The following is a 22,487-nucleotide window of genomic DNA, read 5'->3' as shown; positions in this document are numbered from 1 at the left end:
TGGGTACTACCAGGAAAAATGAAACCATGGATAGAAGCAGCTGCTGCTGTCACTACATCTCAATATATCCCGTCAAGGAAACGGATTTTGCCTTGACGGGGTGGCTGTAGTAGCTCAGGAGGTAGAGCAGGTCGTTGGATTTCTAGACATGCTAAAGGAAGGTAGAATTACCGTATTTTCCAGATTATAAGGCGCATTAAATGAAACAAAACTCATTCTTCTTACTTCCTCTACTTCCGTACCATTGATTCATTAATGTTGAGTTCTCTATTCCCATTTTGTGGACCTGAAAACAGGGTTTGATCTTTGGTTTCATTCTATAATACTGGACTTATGTTTCTACGAAGGTTTGAACTTTGAGAGTTTAAACAAGAGAGAAAAGTGTGAAAATGTTCGTGCCTGTATGAGAAAAGTCTATAAAGTGTGAGAAGTTTTACAGCCTTAAAACATCTATAATAGTTGTAAAGAATTAAGTTGGCTACTTCGTGGATTTCACCCATCGGATGTTATTTTTAGAACGAAATTCCCGCGATAAACGAGGGACCGCTGTGTAGGATACAGTACTTTGTCGTTGGATCAAAGGGACTGTCTTGCTTTAAAAAAAGACAAAGGACAAGATTACTTAACAGTCAATGTTTAAGAGACAAAAGCACAGACGCTGGCAGTTTTATAAAACGACATTCTTTATTTACAAATTTATATTTTGCAGTAAATGCAAAATTCCTGTAAAAGACTGTTGTACTAAAACATGGTTCTGTAGCCTCTAACTGTAAAACAAGTGGGACACAGTGAGCATAAAATACATGCACATATCTGTACACTGTCACCAAAATACATCTGATTACAAAATATAGTGCTCGATACAAATATCTGGAGTTTGGATTCAGCAGATGTCTCAGATTTCACATATGCACGTGTGAAACAATCGTCCTTTGCATTTCTGTATGAAAATAAGGAGCCGTTTAAGCAAAAATAGACTCTGCCTTCTGCCTATTCTTTCACATGTACAGGTTGTGCATCTTCAGTAGCAAATACTCACTATTGGCTGAGGAAGTATTTTTCTCCAACAACAGTAAAAAACAAACAAACCAAAACAAGAAGGAAAAACAAACAAAGAAAAGCCTCAAACCAGTGCTTCAGTCTGATCATCAATCCCACATCTTCAAGGTAATGTCAGTGGGAGGAAAGTGAAACACTTGCAGTCAAACGAAGACGAGGAGAAAATACTACGACTATTTGGTCTCAGAGAGAATAATTAGATGGAAACTGCTGCTTCCACCTGGTATGAAGGGTATATCTAGTCTCTGTGAGGTAACGTCAGAGGCAAGACAATGAATCAAACCAGGACAGGATCTGTACTCACACTACACATGCTCACAAAGAACTATAACTGATGCTACCGGCCCCCAGCATGCGTATGCATTTGTTGATTTGATGTGTGAGTGGCCACATAACTGAGCAGTTGCAGAAACCATGTTTCAGCTTTTATTTCAGGACGTGTCGCCTCATTTCATGGGTTGCATTTTCATTTTGGGTAAAGCCAGGAAATCTGGGATTCATTCAGTCGGGATTAGGAGAGTACTGATTATCAGTTTGCATATATAAATATATTCTTACAGCAGTCGATCTATACAGCACTTAAATCAAAATTTAAAAATAACTGCATGCTTTTCCTGATTTTAAACCCTAACTCTGAACATAACCTGGTCTTAATCAGTTTATGTGTTTGCACTAAGATGCTAGTGATTTAACCCAGTAAAATAGATCCCCCATGTGTAAGTGTGACTCTGTATCTCAGGTCAGGTCATGCACCAACTGGAAGGTTGGTGGTTTGTTCCCGGGCCATCTCAGTCTGTATGCTTAGACATGACACTGAAAACCAATTTGTTCTCCAATAAATGACTGAACTGAATTTTAGAGCTGGTGTGAATGAGGCATGTTGTGCTCCAGTCGAGTGGAAAAGCACTATATAAGAACCAGTCTGTTAATGATGCCGGTATTACTGGAACATGTTTACATCCTCTGGGCTCAAGTAGTGCAAGCCAGCAAGACCAAATTTGTGCTGAGTTTTTCTTAAGATTCTGAAAGCTTCACAGTTTATTATATATTATTAATAATCCTATTTCTGCATAGAGGTAGGCCCAGAATTAGACAAGAGTTTTTGTAATGCTGCCTCTGTTTACTTCAGTGAATCAAGTGGATTTTAATCAAACAGTCAAGTTATAGATTTTCAGCTATAATTCAAAGGTCTTAACCAAAGTATCGCATCGTGTTTAGGAATGACAGACATGTTCACATGTAGCAGCTCATTCTTCTGTCAACGACAGAAACATGAAACACTTGATTTTATAGATGTTTTTCTAATGAACGCATTAAAGCCATACATCCAAAATAATAAATAATCAAGTATCTAACTCTCAGGCTGTTACTTTCATCCTCTGGGTTCGATCAAGTTAAACTAGCTGTAGAAGCAGTGGCTCATCTGGTGTGTTTGTGGCAGAAGGGAAACTGCATGCCTCTATCATACAGGATGTTAGCAAAATGGTAGCAAGCAAACTTGACGACTTAAACTTTAAAGCACCTTGAGGCAACTGTTGTTGTGATTTGGAGCCATATAAATAAAACTGAACTGAATTGAATCTACTTTTAGAAATATATTAAACACAGGATGGGATGTTCTGCATTGACACCCTTCCTTTCAATACTCAACATCTGGCTTGTTAGCCTTAATGTTCACTCTGCAGAGGTGTGGAGTGCAGCTTTAACTGTTCAGATATCTGTCTGTGACTGTTGTTGGCAACACATTTACATAAAGAATGTCATTTTATAGAGACACACAGATGAGGACAAAAATATTTTCAGTTTGTCTTTTTTGACAGAGCATTGGATTTTCAAAATAGCATTTTTAAATTCTTTAGAAAGCACATATTACTTCTATTTGCACATAAAAGCAGAATCAAAGTTCAATGTAGTTATCCCCCTGACAAACTGACTTTATTGGGCCCCTGCACAAAGCCCCGCTCTGCAAAGATGTGCTTTAACTTCTTATAAAACTGAGAGTCATCTTCTGACTTATACACAGACTTTAGCGAGGGCTCAAGTCGTCAAACATCACACCAAAATGAAAAGAAAGACTTGAGGAGAAGAATGGTTGATGCTCACAAAGCAGGAGATGGCTATACAAAGTTATCACTGGGTTTCAAAACTGGCATAAGAAGTATGATCGAGAAACTCAAGGAGAACCACACAGCGCACAAATAAAACACGGTAGACGAGGAGGTGAACCATTTCAAAGACTCTGGAAAGGAAACTAGTAAAAGATGTTCTCAAGACCGCGGAACAACTGCCAAGACTCTAGACTTAGCCAAGCTTGGAATCAGTAAAGGACTGCAGACCAAGAAAAAGCCAGACTGAAGTAATCGAAGGAGAACCCTGAGAAAAATGGTGCATGCTGCAAATATGCTCTTTGACCAGATTAGATGAAATTGGAGCGCTCTGGTCACAAAGACCACACACCCCAAGGGACACCATCCCTGCAGTCAAACATCATGCTGCGGGGCTGCTTCAGTGTGTCTGGAACTGGGAATCTTGTCAAGGAAGGAATCATGAAGAAGGATATGTGAAGATGATAAAGCACAACTCAAGCAGTCAGCAGCAAAACTGGACCTGGGTCATCGTTTCGTCTTCCAACACGACAGCCCAAACCATACAGTGCTCGTTGTGAAGACCAAAACAAATACTAACAAGCTGGGGACAATCGTTCCTGCCCTTATCTGTAAATGCAACTGAATTGACTGGCATGCATTGTTTGTGGATTGACTCTTGTAAATTGATATTACTAAAAGAATCGTGAGTAAATCACCCAGCACAGTGTGTGACTTGATTACCAGACTGGATCTAATTTGAATTAAGTCTTCCTTCACGAGGCTACTGGACTCTGCACACTATTTTGTATTACTGGAAAATAAAATAATAATATAATCTTCTAGACCTTTCAGTAAAATGTAAGAAAAACCCCATTAATAAAAAGTTCAGGCGCTGTGTTTTGGAACAGGGTGGATCATAACATCAATGTGAAACTGACGCCCAGGCCAGCACTGTTTCTATTCAGCAGTTATACAAATAAACTGGGGTAAGTAGTCAAATATTTCACCACACAGCCACATGGAAACTGGCAGACGGTGTGTCTAGTGGTGCCTCCTAAATATTGTAACTGGTTGTGTAGTACTGGGAGCAATAACTACACAACCAGAGTTGTTCACGTTGTTGTGGAGGAATTTCAGCCCATTCTTCTCTGCAAAATTGTTTTAATTCAGACACAATGAAAGGTTTTCGACCACCAACAGCGTCGTTACAGGTCATGTTGATCACTCTGAAGCAACAAAGCAGCCCTGACAGTTACACCACCACCACCACCCATGTTTGACTGTTGGCATGATGTTATTTGTAGGAAATTAAGTGTTAGTTTTACACCTGATATACTGAGAGGGTAGTCTTCCAAAAGGCTTGACTTTTTGTCTCACAGGTGCACAAACTATTTTCCCAGAAGTATTTGTGGTTGTTTAGGTCAGCCCTCGTTTCCACCTCTGAACTTTCCCACAGAGGCCATTTTTTCCTCTTTTTGTATTCTTCAATGACGAACACTGACCTTAACTGAGGAAAGTCAGGCCTGCAATTCTTTAGATGTTGTTCTGGGTTCTTTTGTTTCCTCCCGGGTGAGTCATTGATGCACTCTTGGTCTAATATTAGTAGGCTGGCCACTCTGGGAAGGTTCACAAGTGCTTCGCTGCCCTCGACTGACAGCTTCAGGGAGGTAAGGCTGAGACAAAACACGCCACATGAAAAATGTTTGGAATTAGATACGAACAAAAATGACATATTTCACTGACTGAAGATCAATCTACAAGCTTTTCCATACGTAGGACTTATTGCTGAAGGTCAGAGCAATCTACTTTGTCTTCACAGTAAGAGTGCAGCTTTGTGTCTTCAAGTTTTCTGGGTTTTTTGTTTAGTTGTTTGTTTTCTCCAGTCTCACATTAGCTTTAACCTGTGACTGGCTTACTAGTGGACATGAAGCAAGCAGAGACACTGGGCGACTGTACCAGTTTGTCACTAAGAAGAAGGGTCAGGGCACACTGTTGTGTCACAGAAGTCTGGTGCAAACAGCTAAAGCTTGAGTTTGATTGTTGTAACTATTCTCTCATGATTATTCTTAATCATGCACAGATCAGGTAATAGTTAAACCATAGTATCTAAACCACTTTGCACTTTAATGAAATGTACCTCTGTACATTGCACATTGTGCCATTCAGGGTTCAATTCAGGAGTTTCCCAGTTGGGGCTTATCATCTTATTAGTCACTGACTGGTCACAGATGCTACCCTCTTTAAAAAATACCAGCTGCTGCCAGAGCTACTTATAGATGCACATTTGCTATCAAACCTCCGACCCTGAGGTCAAGGTCACTGAGAATCAAACTCTTTCAGGATTTTTAGTAGACGCACCAACTGCATCAATTTGAAAATCCTAGACGACTTAGTTATGATATAGTTTTTGTGTTCACAAGAGTGTTAGAGAACCTGACCTCTGACCTTGAGGTCACTGAGATTTACTGGGGTTTTATTTAGTTGAAGCTAAATTAAATGAGTCCTACTCAGTCTGCACACATACGATGTAGGAAAGTCTAAGAAATCTCATTTTAAACAGAGACTAGATTACAAACTGGAACCTGCCGTGGAAAACTGGCACAAATGTGAAAATAATTAGCAACTGACGTGAGCAACTTAGCAATCGCTCTGCACATACACAATATACAACGGACTATTTGTTGAAAATATAAATTAGTCATGTTTCTCACAAACAACGAGCCAGGTGAAAGGAGCAGGAAGTACGTTTGTTTCCAACCTGTCCTGTGATGTCAGTGAGGTGATTGCAGCCATCGTAATAATGAAAACATGAGGTGCAGCAAAGCAGACTCACAGGAAACGAGTCAGACCGAATGGAGTCCATCACAGAGTATACTGTGGTACCTTATCACAGAGATGTACCAGCATTCTAAGGAGAACTTGTTCATCTGTGTTATGTCAGTTCTGCTGCACTATCCTGTATCTGTGTGGCAGTGTAGGACACATTAGCTGTCTTTGGAAATCGGCTGTCCCAGTTTATTCTCAGCTTAGTCTCAGCAACGCGACTCTAACTTCTGCACACCATGAGAACCAGTTACAGGACTGGTGCCACATAAATACAGACAAACAAAGTGTCTACAGACCGAGGAACAGGTCTACAGAGTTCCTCCCGTCTCTGTGGCAACAGAGTCGTCACTGTTGGCCCAACAGACCTTAACTCTTAACGCTAATGAGGAAAAAAAAAAAAGTCAAAAAAGCAAAAACACCCTCAATTACTTCTTGACAACAGTAGAAATGTGAGGGTGGGACAAGGATCAGGAGAGGCAGGAGGAACTGGGAAAGGAGGTGAGGGTGCAGACTGGGAGGCTGTAATAGGAGGGGTCGGTGAAGGGGAACAGAAGGAGAAAGAAGAGGAGGACCCCCAGCAAATAGGAGGAGAGGACAGTGAGTCGGTAAGGGTGCTCCAGAGCTGTGCTGATGGCAGGGAAACCCATGTAGTTACAGAAGGAGTGGCAAAGTACCGGACCAATCAGGTGGCCTGTAACAGACAGAAAAAACAGCCATTTACTCCCACTGGTTGACAGCGTTACAGCTTCCGTCAGCTTCCCATTCAGCTGTGACAGGCGAAAAACAAATGCTTTGATTTAAAAATAATCCTTTAAATCCTGTAACTGAAAATATTAAAACTGTGTTTTAAAGACAGAAGAGAACATTTGGACAAGAGGAAAGAATTTTAGATAATCAGCTAACGTGCAGCTTGGACACCAAACTGCTGAGTGATGAAGAGTATAGTTTATATACAGAAGAGAGCGCTCTCATCCAACTGCCGGCCTGTAACCTACCTCAGTACCACAGTACGATGAACAGGCACACTCAATACATGAGCTACTGGTAGACGGAGCAGTTGCTCTACACTGCAAGGCCACACTGGCCACCCTGTGCACTGTGTGACACTTTAAACACTCATCCAAGGCCAATGACACCAACGTCCAGCGCATAACTGCTACAGCAAATTAAATTACTTCATCACACTTATTAACTTAATGTCTCTAAATCCCACACATATAATATTGCTGGAGACAAGGATAAACTATGACGTAGGCTTGTGGAACAAGCTGCAGGCTGCAGTGTCCCGAACAGTTAACTACATATACCATAGGCCTTTATATACGACTGTTTAATATGGAAAACATTTTATTTTTAGGTTTTACTCAATTAAAGTGGTACGCAAAAGTTAATTATAAGTTAATAAGTTAATAATTTTCATGTTTCTCCTTCATAAATCGCTGGTTGTTTGGATCAGCAGTTTCATTTAAACACAATATTTGAGAAGTGAAATGAAGTTTACAGGATTTACAGAAAGTTTGCAATAGTTACTTCAACTAAGTTAGGCAGGTGCATAAATGTGGGCACCCGCGTTGTTTTATTGGTTTGGATGCCTTCAGCACTAATTATTGAAACATAAAATTTGTTTGGTAAGCTCATTGACCCTTGACCTACATACACAGATGAATCCAGCCATGAGGAAGCGTATTTAGGGTGGCCAGTTGCAAGTTTTTCTCCTCTTTGCATCTTCTCTCGAGAGCAGCAACATGGGAGCCTCAGCTCTCAAATGACCTGAAAACAAACCATGTTCAACATCATGGTTTAGGGGAAGGATACAAAAAGCTATCACCTCCCCTGGGAGGAACATAGTGAGGAAATGGAAGACCACAGGCACAGTTCTAGTTAAGGCCGGAAGTGACAGGTCAAGGAAAACCTTAGATAAGCAGGCGATGGATGGTGAGAACAGTCAGAGTCAACCCACACACCAAATGGAGTCACTGTGCATCGTTCAACTATTCAGCGCACTTTGCACAGGAGATGCTGTATGGGAGAGTAAAGCAGAAGAAGCCTTTTCTGCACACATGACACAAACGGAGGTTTGAGGTTTGCTAAAGCACATTTGGACAAGCCAGCTTCATTTTGGAATAAAGTGCTGTGGACTGATGACACTTGTCAGCAAGATGGCGCCAGCAGTATGCACGGCGACACGTCTGCTAACCCTGCTAACTTTGCTTTGGCTTTGGCTAGCCTTATCCTTCTCCTTTCTATCCCAAAATGCTCTCGCTCTGCGTGTGTATAATCGCCAGTTACTCCTTGAAATCAAAGCTTCATATGACCTCGCTCTTAAACAATCGGTGGTAGGAAATGCTTATGGGCCTCCTCCACCACTTCCAGAGCCCTGTATCCCGGCCTACTTGTGTCAACACACCTTCACAACGTCCTGGAAAAAGCGTCCGAGGAAACGAGGAAAGCGGGCTGGTACACTCATCAAACTCCGAGCTGTTCTCCGCGCTTCTCGCGGAACTACTGGACCAGCAGAGTGCATCTCGAGATGGATCCTACCTGTTGTCCCTGGAACTTCCACGTCACTTGATCCCCCGTCCTCAGCTTTTTATTTTCCTAAGCGGCCTCGGACCCGTGGATGCGGTGTGGACCACAGAAATCTTCGCACACTTAACCGAGCTGGAGCGTCCGATGCTAGGATCTACACATTCCAAATGGCCTTGCTAAATGTAAGATCATTAGCAAACAAGACGTTTGTATTAAACGACTTCATAAAGTCTCAACAGTTGGACTTTCTATTTCTGACGGAAACATGGCTCCAACCCGGTGAGTCTGTAGCGTTTTCGGAACTGGTTCCTCCCAATTTCTCATTCTTCAGCCTCCCTCGGTCCTCTGGCAGGGGGGGAGGCCTAGCCACTGTGTTCAATCCTCGATTTCATTGCCATCAAATATTACAGCATGACTCATTTTCTAGTTTTGAACTCCAGCTGTTTGAGTTACACCTTAATCCTGCTGCGCCTCTGCTGTGTGCCCTCATATATCGCCCTCCCAAGTTTAATAAGGATTTTATCAAAGAGTTTTCTGATTTTATGGCTGGAATCGCTCTTAAATACGACAGCTTTTTGATCCTTGGCGATTTTAATATTCATGTCTGTTGTGATTCGAAATTTTTGGTCAAGGACTTTTTAAATATTATTGATTCCTTTAACTTGACCCAGTGGGTTTCTGGTCCCACGCACGAAAAAGGTCACACACTGGACTTGGTGCTTTCCCACGGGTTGGAAGTGTGCATCACGGATATATCTGAATTACGCATTTCCGATCATCTTCCTGTGTTGTTCACTCTAACACTGCACTGCTCGATGGATAAGTCGAACGCCCCACTGCGCAAAAAGCGAGCGCTTAATGTACTAACAGCACCTGCCTTTTCTGCTGCCTTTATGGACTCTGGAATATTGAACTCCAATTGTAAAAATGTTGAGGACCTTTCGGCTATTCTTCATTCTACTTGCACTTATATCTTGGACTCTATTGCACCATTCAGAACTGTGCGCGCTAAGAATTCATCAGAACCGTGGTTGAACGATTACACCCGCTCCCTCAGACGCGACTATAGACGCGCTGAAAGGAGATGGAAAAAGGACAGATTGTATGTTTCCTTACAGATTTTAAGGACTCGTCTCTCTGCTTATCAAGAAGCTGTAAAAACTGCAAAAACACAATTTGTCTCAAACTTAGTATCAGCAAACGGTCATAGGCCTCAGGTACTTTTTAACATTCTTAATCGCTTTTTTAGTTTATGTGATAATCCTGGAGTTACTTCTTCATCAAGTATGTGCGATGATTTTTTAGCATTTTTCAATAACAAGATCTTATCGATTAGGGCCCTTGTTTTGTTGTCTGTTGTCTCAGTTCAAAGCCCTCCACCTGTGTGTTCAGCTGTCTTAGAGCAGTTCGATTCCGTCTCCCTTAAGGACCTGACCGCGATAGTTAGTGGCCTAAGATCATCACACTGCCCCTCTGATTCTCTTCCCCCGAGTTTGCTCAAAAACACTTTTAATATTGTTGGCCCTTTTATTCTGAAATTGATTAATACGTCCCTTACTACAGGCTGCGTCCCACTATGCTTTAAACAAGCTGTAGTTCAGCCTCTTCTTAAAAAACAAAACCTGGACCCAACTGTTCTGTCTAATTACAGGCCCATCTCAAAGCTTCCTTTTCTATCTAAAGTTTTGGAGAAAGTGGTCTATCTACAGTTCCAGGCACACCTCGATTCTAATATGATTTCAGAAAAATTTCAATCTGGTTTTAAATCATTACATAGCACTGAGACAGCACTTTTAAGGATTTTTAACGATATTCTCTTAACTATGGATTCTGGCAGCCCTGCTGCCCTTTTACTGTTGGACTTGTCAGCAGCTTTTGACACGGTTGACCACGACATCCTGTTATCACGGCTAGAATCGCATGCTGGCCTAAAAGGATCTGCCCTTCAGTGGTTTCGCTCCTACTTGACAGAAAGGTTCTTTTATGTCAATATGGGCCCCCACAACTCCAAATTAGCTCCTCTTAAATACGGCGTTCCTCAAGGCTCTATTTTGGGTCCCGCCCTCTTCGCACTCTATTTGCTGCCATTGGGCTCCATCTTCTCGCGGTACAGCATTTCATTTCATTGCTTTGCGGATGATCTACAGATTTATCTACCTTTAAAATCAGGATCAGATCAACCGCAGCTCTTATTACGCTGCCTTGACGACGTTAAACAGTGGTTATCATTAAATTTTTTACAGCTAAATGAAAACAAAACTGAGGTTGTCATTTTTGGCAATTTCAATCATATCGACAGCACGTTGGGTACCCTCTCCTCGTATTGTAAAACACATGTAAAAAACCTCGGAGTTTACATTGATGGTTCTTTTAAATTGAATAAGCAGGTGAGTGCAGTAGTTCAGTCCTGTTTTTTTCAGCTAAGACAGCTAGCCAGGATAAAGCCATACCTTCCGGCTGACGTCTTCGAGCGTATCATCCACCTTTTTCTTACTTGCAGACTGGACTACTGCAATTCATTGTATTATGGCCTAGATCATGCCACCATCCATCGCCTTCAGATGGTTCAAAATGCTGCTGCTCGCCTGCTAACCGGTACTATACGGAGAGAGCATATAACCCCAATTTTAGCCTCTTTACACTGGCTCCCTGTCCCCTACAGGATCCAATTTAAACTTTTACTTTTTGTTTTTAAGTCACTCAACGCCCGAGCCCCCCCCTACTTGTCTGAGCTCCTCTCTGCCTATGCTCCAGGAAAACCCACGAGATCTAGTTCAAAACTATTGTTGTCCATTCCACGGACTAACCTCAAATCTCGTGGTGATAGATCCTTCTCTGTGGCAGGTCCCAGACTTTGGAATAGTCTCCCCTTTAATATTAGATCTGCTCAAACTCTTGAGCAATTTAAATCTTTACTAAAGACACACTTTTACGCTCTGGCTTTTAACACATTATGACCCAAGCATTTTGGATTTATCTGAATTAGTTAGTATTGTTTCAATTCTTCTATTCTATTGTTTCTATTGTTATTATTGTACTGAATTAGTTAGTATTGTTTCAATTCTTCTATTCTATTGTTTCTATTGTTATTATTGTATTACACTGTAGTTTTTAATTTTATTGTTATTGTTAAGCACTTTGTGCAGCATCGGCTGTTGGAAATGTGCTATATAAATAAATCTGACCTTGACCTTGACCTTGACCTTAAAATTGAGTTATCTGGGCATAACAAAGCATGGCAGAAACAGTACACAGCATTTAAAGAGAAACACCTGCTGCCCACAGTAAACTGTGATGGTGCTTCCATCATGCTGTGGGGCTGTGCCCAGTGCAGGGACTGGGAATCTTGTTAAAGTTGAGGGTCGCATGGATTCCACTCAGTATCAGCAGATTCTTCAGAACAATGTTCAAGAATCAGTGACAAAGTTGAAGTTGCACCGGTGCTGGATCTTTCAACAAGACAACGACCCGAAACACTGCTCAGAACCCACTAAGGCGTTCATGCAGAGGAACAAGTCCGACGCTCTGGAACGGCCATCTCAGCCCAGACCTGAATGTTATTGAAAATCTGTGGTGTGAGTTAAAGAGAGCTGTCCGTGCTCGGAAACCATCAAACCTGACTGAGCTGGAGACGTTTTGTAAAGACGAAAGGTCCAAAATACCTTCAACCAGAATCCAGGCTCTCATTGGAAGCTATAAGAAGTGGAGGCGGTATTTCTGCAAAGGTGGATCTCCTAAATATTGATGTATTTTTTCTGTTGGGGTGCCCAGATTTATGCACCTGCCTGATTTAGTTTAAGTAACTATTGCACACTTCCTGTAAATCCTAGAAACTTCGTCTCACTTCTCAAATATCACTGTGTTCGTCTGCTATATGATATATTTAAATGAAACTGCTGATCCAAACAACCAATCATTTATGAAGGAAAAGGGTGCCCAAACTTTTGCATGTCACCATATATGGCAAATCAAACTTGTCCATATTCAGTAAACCTTCAATTATTTTGTAACTGTAAAAAACATTCAGTGCACTTCAATGTTGAAAGCTATGCACAAATGATCTTAAATCCTCTTTCACATACAGCAGATATATTTTTCCCAGTAATGCACATCTGTTGGCTCATACGATGGCTGATCTGTGCATTTTATTTTAAAATGACGTACTGGTAAGTTTCTTTCATTTAGTTTATCTCAGGTTAATTGCTGCTTCAGGACTGATGACAGACAACATTTCTGTAAACGCTCTTAAGCCCAGGCTTGGACTGCCCGGCTCAGAAAACCCAAACTTAATCATACCACCCAGCGCCGGGCCGACGGGACGCTCCAAGAACAAGAATAGTGAAGGAAAGCCTCTTACCTGTTCTGATGAAGATGAAGGCTGTGTAGGCTCCAAACACTGCCGTGTAGGAAAACTGAAACACTGGTGCAAAACAGAAGAACAAAAGTGCATCTTCCTGCTATCCTGTGATGAAGTCACAATAAACGCAGTGAAAAAGATGTTCTCACCTGCAGAGACGAAAATACCCAACAGAGTGCCCTGTCTGAACCTCAGCAACTCAATCACATGGTGGAAGTGAGCTGGAAGAGAGGACAGAGCAGGCACTCAGACATGCTGCAACTTCAACACAGACATTATTGGAACACACTCTGTATTACTTATTATACACACTGCTACTTCCAATCAACACAAAAGTTAGGGGGAAAAACTTTCCAAAAAGCACTCAAAGTCGTGGCTTCTTTGTTTGACTTGTGCTCTTTTGCAGCGATATTGTCTGAGTGGCGACACCATCGTTCAGAAGAAAACTGCAGGGCTTCCTGCGCTGTAATGGTGGGTATAAAGGCTAGTGTCCTGTAAACAGGGTAGCGACAGAGCTCAGATTTTGCCTGTAAGTCTGGAGAGGATGAACCAGGCAGTGATCAGACTACAGCAGATGGGGGACAGAGGTGCTTTTGTCCCTGGTGGACAGTTCATGTGCTGGCTGAATTCTCATGTCTGAAGAACAACGAGCAGGGAGTCCAGGTGGTGTCTTCAGTGTTCGGTATATGATGCTTTGCTAACACAGGCCTAACAAGGTGAACTCCTGTGGAGTATGAAATGATTTAAACTCAGTGATAATGGTCTCTAGGTGAGGGACTGCATGTTTCTTTCCCAACACTGCGCCATCTAAACACCAACCTTTGTTTATATACAAACAGATTTCGCCTCCTCTTTCAGAAAGCTCCGTATAACGATCCACAAGCAGCCGGGGATGTAGTCACCTATCTAGCTTTTAGAGAAGCACAAAGTTGCAAATCTGGCAGTTCATCCGTGTTGTTGGCAGTATATTTGCCAGGTGAATCGAAGCGTGCATCCCCGCCGAGTTTACGGACACTTTGTTTCGCTTCCCTCGTTAGTGTCTCTTGAGCCCGTTCAGAGCTGCTGCTCCTCCAGCTAAGAGCTAAACACTCTGGGTGGCACTGACTCGGCCTGCAGTAACAGCGAGGAATCCTGGAGTCATTTTTGAGAAGGACACATCTTTCAATATTAAACAAATATGCAGAACTGCTTTCTTCCATTGGTGCAATATTTTGTAAATTAGAAGCTCGTGTATTTATTTCTTCTTAGCTGGTTTTATTGTAATTCATAATTACAGTAAAACCAGTAAAAAAACAATTTAACACAATTAACGCATCTGGAGTGCAGAATGACTCAAAATCCCTGAAATGTTTCTGTAAACACATTTCGGGCAGTTTGTCCAAGCAGTTACCTTCGAACAAGCAGGCGGCAGTTGATCTGGTACTGACGGGCAGCTGAACCAGTCAACTCAATATGGAAGATGATAAACGCACATCGGCCCTCTCGATGGGACTTTTGAGTATTTATTTCAGCACATTGTGAAGTTTTTAAAACGGCTGAATAAAAACAGAAAAATAAATAAACAACTTGTGGCTAAGCTGGAAAAAACTTGCACTCACCCACTCCGAAAAAGAGGGGGCAGGTTATGATAGCGGTAGAAGGACCAGCACAGGGCACCAACATGGGCAACATGCATGCTCTGAACACCAGCTCCTCAGTTAGCGGCGCCACCACTTGATTCCTCAGCCACCGCATATCGTTGGCACACAACATCCAGAACCACGGGTCTAGAGGAAGAAGCGAGAGCAACAGGTGTAAACCAAATTTAGAAACAGATCTAAAATCATGAATCAAGAATAAAACACAGCACAGCTTGTTGGCTCACCAAAGGCCACCCGGATCCCATCGGTGAAGCTCCACGGACAATCCATGGCCAACTGCATGAGTGGGCCCAGAAACAGGACCTGCAGCACATGGCCAGACAAATAAAAGTACTTCCAAATATTTGAGATGTTGCTGCCATTACCAGAGCTGCATATAAAATGTATGTTTTCTCCTCTGTCCACATAATGTCATTCAGCAGTGAGCACTGACTGAATGACAGTAAAGGAAGCTGAATCTGAAAGTCAAACAAATCCGAGCATCTGTGTCTTTCTTGCATCTCGAGTTTCTCACCTGACTCAAACCATTGTTTTAGCATTCCTACTGCACACGTCACCACTGTCTCGCTGTCCTCATACTTCACTGGAACTCGTGATTTCCTCATGTGGGGCCACAGTTCCTTCTCATCATAAGCTTTCTATACATCCACAAAGACAGTACGACTCCTGACCTTCTTTATACTTCAACAACACTCTGAAAACAAACATCCGTCGTGTTATCTCTCAACACGAAGCCCTCGCCCTGATCATTGATCATCACCTCTCTTCATAACCGAACATCAATATTTTTTCCCATAGCTTCATGATATGGTTCATCAACTTTATCCCTCCATAGTTACAACAGCTCTGCACATCGCCCTTGTTCTTGAAAACCATCACTTCTCTATCTCTAGGTATCCTCCCACTTTCCAAGACTAAATACTTGTGTTAAAAGGTTCACTGAAATCTCTTCTAAATATCCACACACCTCCACAGACATGTCATCTAGACCAGCTGCCAGCGTTGCCCTCGCTGTCCTCCATCCATCCTCTTCACTCTCCTTTTTCTTTCCTCCAGCTCCTCAAGAGGTTCCACCTCTTCAGTACATTCGTTCAAGACTCTCTATGACTCTGTCTAGCCACATGGTAGAAGTCCTTTTCTCCTTCCTCAGTGTCAAGCCTCACATGTGAGTCACTATAAGCCTTTTTGTTTTTGCCACCAGCCTGTTTGTTGAACACATAGACTCTGGGTATTTCTGCCTCCTTTCTTCATCTCCCTGGCTACTTTTCTGTTGTGGTTGTAGGTGAATGTAAGTACGAATGAAAGCAACACTAAAATATTTAACTACAGATTCACAGTTCTCAGTATATTTGTATAAATATCACATTTGTGAATATTTTAGGTTGAAAATAAGTGTGTGAGCATTAATAAAGTAACAATTTAAATTATTATTTGAAATTGTTTCTATACATTCTCATATTTTATTCTGAGTGACATTACAAGGACACAAAAGCGTGCATGTTTCCCACAACTGATGTTTTCATCATTCAAACTAAAGAAAAATAAATGTTTTCTTTCCCAAACTATTCCAATCAAGCAGTTTAACGATGAACATGTACTAACCCAGTAGTAATGTTAGGTAAGCACATTGGCTGTTTCTTACCATGGTGAGGAGCAGAGGAAGTATAATGGCAGGAATGAGGCCTTCAAACCGGATTCCCATGAGAACCAGCAAAGACGGGCCATTCTGACACACAAATGAAAACAGAAACTGTGATACAACGCAGCACAAAATGTCCATCCTGAAGTACTGGAACACAGCACAGTTATCCAAGATCTCAACTCACCACGACGCCTGCAGATTCTCTCCATGCCCACACAAACAGGGGCGACAGACCTGACACAATCAGGACGCTGGTGAAGCGTCTCTTTATGACAGCAGGATGGTCCCTGAGGACAGGGGACACGCACAGAACGTTATCCCAAGCACACAAGCAGGAGATACGAACAGCTTCTGTGTGCTGATAAGATGGAGGAGCTTTGGTTTAATAATGCACACATAGAGAAGCACATTAAAATCCTCCAACCAATAACAAATCTGCAAATGTAAAGTGATGCGTCGCAGACACACTCTGGTATCAATGTGAATGATAAAAGCCGCGCTGCATGGAGTCGTACTGAAGACAGAAACAACCCAAAAGTTTTCAGGTTCATTTCAGCCCCATCCAGTCTTACTGATACATCTATAACTCACAACAGCAGTTGCCTGGCAGGATTTATATTGTAATAAAACTATTTAAACAGCGGGCTGTGAAACGTTTTTTTCATGCTTTAAAGTTGCCCATTTAAATGGTAACTGGTAAGTGGGCTGGTTCTTATACAGCGTTTTCTCCTCTGAGCACTCAAAAGACCGTCTGCAAGCGCCACAGTTTTCAGTGTCTAATTTAGTGGTCGTTGTGATCCGGGAGGTGATGTGAGCTGTGGAAGCATGCATCACACGGTCACTGCAATTTACATCCATTCAGTTGGTGCAAGAATGTTTTAAATATTTGGTCCTAATCAGATTTCAGGTTTCTCCACCACAGCCCCCCCTCCCTCCTTCTCCTTCCCCTCTCACACCTGTGTCATTAATCTGAGTACAAATGAAGCAGGTGTTGACATTGTGGAAAACATCCTGTACCAAAAATGAAGTGTCCAGCTGAACTGAACGCCTACAGAGCAGTGGCCCGCACATCGCACATCATGAAAACCTTGGAACAGCTGATTCTACACCGACTGTGACTTCAGGTCAACAACATACGAGACCCCCGTCCTCTACATGCTTCACCGTGCCCGAGCTCATCTGGAGAAATCTGGCACTCATGTGATCTTTGACAAGCTCACAGAGATTACAGACTACCTGACAGAAAGACCACAGTCAGGTTGGAAAACTGTGTTTCTGGAACATTAATGAGCAGCACGGGGGCAACACAGGGGACTGTCCTGGCTTTGTCCCCTTTCACATCGCGTACAGCAGACTTCAAATACCATTCGGAGTCCTGCCACATCCAGAAACACTCAGATGATACTGCCATTGTGGTTTTAACAATGGACAGAATTCTGAATATAAGGATCCTGTAAAAGTCACAAAAACGACCTCATGTTGAACACCTGTAAGATGAAGGAAATTATAGTAGAATTTCAAAGATTCAGGCCTCCTCTCCAGCCTGTGAAAGTCTTTGGGCTGGACATAGAAATATCTAGGGTTACACATAGGTAACAAACCACACTACTCCCTAAATACAGAAAAAATATACAAAAAAGGGCAGAGTTGTCGCTTGTTGCTAAGGAAACTAAGATCGCTTAACATCTGCAGTACAGATGTTCCTTCAGTCTGTGGGGGCAGGTGTGCTGTTCTAGTCTGAGCAGGGATGGAAATCGAGAAGCGGTCCCTAGTAGTTCAAGTCTTTGTTAGTCTTCTTGTCAGTTCAGCTCATCGGTTCCACTGGCACTTACACTACAATCAGCTGATTTCAGTTGATTAGTGGTACAGTCTACATATTTTTATGGCACAAAAAGACAAGAGCACGATGTGTGGGACAGAAGCACCTCGTTATGCTGCTAACACAGCGTTGGCATCTTCACAGACGGCTCGCTGCGCCTAAGCTATCCAAGAAGACAGAGGAGTTAAAAAGCTGAGTGAATGCTGATCCGAGCCCAGCAGCCAGACCTTGACCTTCAACTGGTAGCAAAAGCAGTGATGAGCAGTCGGGCTCATGTTTGTAAATCACTGTGGTGATCGTTTTAAAGCAGCAGTGGGGAACTCCAGGCCTCGAGGGCCGCTGTCCTGCAGGTTTTAGGTCTCACCCTGGGTCAACACACCTGAATCAGAGGATTTGTTCATTACCAGGCCTCTGCAGAACTTCAAGGATCAAGGACACGTCTAAAACCTGCAGGACACCGGCCCTCGAGGCCTGGAGTTCCCCACTCGTGCTTTAAAGTCTCCTTTTTTGGTTGATGGTTTTCATCTTTGCTTTCTGGTCATACTTGCATTCTAAAGGAGGACACACACATGTTCTTTCTCTAATAGAGATTTGTGGTGGTGCCTGGGTCAGTTTACAGTTAAGTGGTAATTATCAGACAATTCATTTCAGATCATTTTACAGAGAAAGTAACACAGCAAAGAGTGTAAAAGTTACTATTACCTGGAGTACTTAAGTAATGTACTGCATTATCTCTAAGAGCAGTGTTCTGTGTGATAGATCGCTATTTTGAGTAATGACCCAAACACAACAAAGAGGGGAAATACCTCCAGCATGCACAAACCTCTGACCACAGCGTGCAGACTAACGCCTGTAAATGTCTCGAGGGAACCAGTGAGAATCATTAACACAATCAATAAGTGATATCTGTGAATCACTAAACACTTATCAGTTCCCATCACTATGAATGGAGTGGTGATGACGATGAGCTGCCACAGTCTCTGCTACATTAGTACCATCAAAGACAGCAGTGCTAAATGTCTGACGTTACTGTCAGTGCAACATTTTCCTCCCAGAACAGTTGTTAAACCAAACAGGAGGGTGGAGGCCAGCGTTTTAGTGCATTAGCTTTGTGCCATCCACTTGTTATGACTCTGTGGGCAGGTGTAAGCAGCTGCTCTCTACACCTGTGCAAACACAGTAGATGAGAGGGAAGAAACAGGAGAGTTTCTATTGTCTAAGGAGCTGGGAAACAAAGGCGTCTGGACTTCTTTAATCCCGTGCATCTTATGGTCCGAAAAATACATATTTGATTTTTTTATTTGGCACACTGCAGTTTAATGTTGCAGAGCAGCTCTTTTTAACTTCAGTGGATATTATACATGGTTATGCTCAGGATATGTCAGCACATTTCTACTGGAAATGCCTTTTGGTTAAACTGTCAGCAAGGAATTTGCATTTGCACTGTTAAATGTTTATACAGCTTTAATGCACATAAAAAACAGCTGCTTGTTTAAGTGAAAATAAATGGATGGTGGGGTTTTTGCGTGAGTAAAGTTGTGGAGTTTTACTTTGTCTCGCAGAAATTATATCGTCAGTTATAAGGTTATCGCAAATTTTCAAATATATATTGTGATATATATTTTTGGCCATGCCGCCCTGCTCTAGTAGCAAGGAGACTTATGGCGTAGCACTATACAGCTCATCTATCTTTGTACATTCTCACGACTGCTATGAACCACTCACCATTCAGTCCTGGAATAAACACTTTTCCCTAGGAACAAGCAGAGAGTCACTGACGGGTCTTAGGCCCATTTGACTGGCGCTTTAGTAATCAGCTTCACAACTACTACCAGAAACCACTCACAAGTGGTTAGAGAATCTGCATTTTCTTTCCCTATATGACTGGGGCCAGCTAATATGAACATCGCAGTATAGTCCTGTGGCGTTTGCTATTCACAATGATAGGTGACAGGATACATGCATCTTTACACACAGTGACACTTAAGACATCATCTAGTCTCTGCCCTGGTCCATTTTGAGTGGCAACATAATCAACACAACTTCAAAGTAAAGCCTGAGCCAGGCGCTTGTGATATAGTGGAGCATGAACATTTTGTAGTACAAGTATCACTTAGCTGCAGAATGAACCAAGGACTCATTTTTCCTCACAGAAAGGAATCCATTATTTTTTGTGCAAACTTCTGCATTGTTAGATTTTTGCCTCGACTGCCATCAAGTCGTTGCCAAATAGGATTCCATAAATTTAGCAGCCCTATTTTGTAGCCATTCAAATTTCAAGATCCCCTGATACAAGCACAGGAACGAAAGAAAAACAATCAGAGTCAAGCAAAACAAAGAAAATATTGCTTTTGCAATTGGCCACTTTGTTATTAAATACTTGCTCTGGCCCAGAATCTGACAACTGTTGCATCCATATATGCCCTTGTCAGATGACAGGAAATTCTTTGTGCGTCTGTGAGTGAAAAACTGAACCAAGTTTTACTTCAAGTTTAAAAAACACCCTGAGAAAAGAAGCTGTCCTAGTCTACAGCGGGGGTGGAGAACTCCAGGCCTCTAGGGCCCATCTCCTGCAGGTTTTAGGTCTCACCCTGGGTCAACACACCTGAATCAAATGATTCATTCATTACCAGGCCTCTGGAGAACTTCAAGAGAGGTTGAAGAGTCGTTTAGCCACTTAAATCAGCTGTGTTCAAGGACACATGTAAAACCTGGTCTGCAGTGTGCCCAGGTGGAGGTGAAGTAGCAACAGCCCTGGAAGCTCCTCACAGGTTAATCCAGTCAGAAACAAGGAAGCTGTCATTGCTTCATTACTGCACTGGTAGCCACACTGTGACATGAGTCACATAGAAGATACATAGAAGATACATTTCCTCAATAAAACGAACGGAACCGCGTGAAAAAGCTCACTTGCAGATGCCACCAGCCTTTCTTCAGTGACTCTTTAACATGCTCCACAAACATGCAGACTGATCAGTTATTTCTAATTAAATATTAATTCAAACTTGATGCAAACTTGAGTATGGGTAAATAATACAGGAATGAAAGCAGTTCACTGACTCTCCTTTCAAATAAGCCCCACTATAAAGCGTATGTAGCTCACCTCGGCAGGTGACTCCTCCACACATATAAGCTGCCAACATAAAAACAAGCCAGCATCAGACAGAACAGCACTGACAACCAACACAGGCCGTCGGGAGGGACCAGCTCTCCACTGCTGTGCTGCATCTTCTCTGTCAAAAAGTTGGCTGGTAAATCATCTTCCTCTGTCATAATGAAGGCGAGCCAGGACTAAACCAAACAGCTGCTAGGAACCAGAGGTGCTGCTGGGTCATTTACCAAGATAAAACATTGGCCCACACGACCTACGAAGCTGTCAGTAAGCTCCTTTCAAATTGCGGGCTAACGGAGCTAACTGGTTTGCTAACGTCTACGGCGCTTTCTGATTACGTCATCGTATCTCCTTTCCGATATTTGCTGGTGCTACCGTTAGCGTCCTCTTCGTCTTCTTCTGGGTCGTGGCCGTGTGGGATCTACGATGCGATTAATCTACGATGCAGGTGAGTTCCAAAAGTTCGCGATGACCAAATGAAGCTTTCTGAAGCTTGTATCGAAACAGGTTACTCGAAGCTTTTCAACACTGCTCTCTGTGGTGACATCTGCTGGCCAGAAATATGAAGAGCAGCTTCAATCTACAACTTGATATTAACTTCATTGAGCTTCATTCTGACTGCCCACTCTACAGAGGTGAATTGACAGTTTCGGTTTAATATCATGTAACAGTTCTGTGATATCGGGCCCATCTTTTTTTTTGTTGGGGGGGCGGGGGGTGTTATTTGATTAATAAATACTTTGGATCATTTGAGCATGTGCCACACTGTTCTCCTCTTAGTTCCTCCACAGTGACATCTGCTGGCCCAATTTGGCTATGACTACATCTTCATAATGCTTTCCTGTGAAGCAATTCCAAACAAAGCTACTTATTACACCAGACTGTCAATAACGGTGATCAACACTGAGGATTTTGGAGAAATCCTCACACAATCAAGGCAAGAAACATATTGAGCCTGTTAAAGACAGCAGGCTGTGACTGTAACAATTAGTGTCTCCATTTGTTAACATTTGCGTTGCTCATAATAAATCAATTTATAAAGTCAAACATACAGAGAAAAGACTGCTGTGTTTGCTGTAATACACAGAAACGTTCCTGAACTTTATCACTGGGAGTCTGGACTTTTGGTCATAGTGTACCTGCATAACTGGGAAGAAAGGGGGGGATAGGAAAAAACACATCTGTCAGGAAATAGTTTTTCTAGCTTTTTTTCCTATAATATAAATATACTTTTTATGGCGGCGCAGTGTGTGAGTAACAGATCATAGTGAGGATGATGTCACTCAATGCTACAAATAACATCTTCTGTTGAAAGCAGGAAAAATTGAGAGCACAGACGGAGTCAGAGCTGACCTGCCTGTTTTATTTTCTCCTTGAAAGCAGACGTGGTTTTTATTAAGATATTTTAAGGATTTT

At 42.3% G+C, this 22,487-nt stretch overlaps 2 protein-coding genes across 5 annotated transcripts in view; one reads left to right on the top strand and one right to left on the bottom strand.

Moving 5' to 3' along the window:
* Positions 1 to 665: 665 nt before the first annotated feature.
* On the bottom strand, positions 666 to 21,526 carry rce1a (Ras converting CAAX endopeptidase 1a). Of its 2 annotated transcripts, none has more exons than XM_082526066.1 (8): positions 21,447 to 21,526; positions 16,325 to 16,427; positions 16,141 to 16,224; positions 14,723 to 14,801; positions 14,457 to 14,624; positions 13,008 to 13,079; positions 12,859 to 12,921; positions 666 to 6,663 (listed from the first exon to the last, which is right to left on the bottom strand). In XM_082526066.1, the coding sequence occupies exons 3-8, from the start codon at positions 16,198 to 16,200 to the stop codon at positions 6,440 to 6,442; spliced, it is 666 nt and encodes a 221-aa protein (XP_082382192.1). In that variant the 5' UTR covers positions 16,201 to 16,224; positions 16,325 to 16,427; positions 21,447 to 21,526; the 3' UTR covers positions 666 to 6,439. The 2 variants fall into 2 exon arrangements, with proteins under 2 accessions (XP_082382192.1, XP_082382191.1); XM_082526065.1 differs by lacking the exon at positions 21,447 to 21,526 and adding an exon at positions 21,063 to 21,438.
* peli3 (pellino E3 ubiquitin protein ligase family member 3) overlaps positions 21,440 to 22,487 on the top strand; it is a 43,032-nt gene continuing 41,984 nt past the window's right edge. For 2 of the 3 annotated variants that reach the window (XM_082526056.1, XM_082526049.1), the window contains exon 1: positions 21,440 to 21,519. In XM_082526056.1, coding sequence (XP_082382182.1) covers positions 21,514 to 21,519 — 6 coding nt within the window. In that variant the 5' untranslated portion in view covers positions 21,440 to 21,513. The remainder of the gene's footprint in view (positions 21,520 to 22,487) is intronic. The other variant, XM_082526055.1, reaches the window with a different exon arrangement.

The sequence above is a fragment of the Aulonocara stuartgranti genome (assembly GCF_965226115.1).
Source record: "Aulonocara stuartgranti genome assembly, chromosome: 3".
Classification (NCBI taxonomy): Eukaryota; Metazoa; Chordata; class Actinopteri; order Cichliformes; family Cichlidae; genus Aulonocara; species Aulonocara stuartgranti.
Note: the sequence above shows the minus strand (reverse complement) of the source record. Positions and strands in the feature narration are given on the sequence as shown.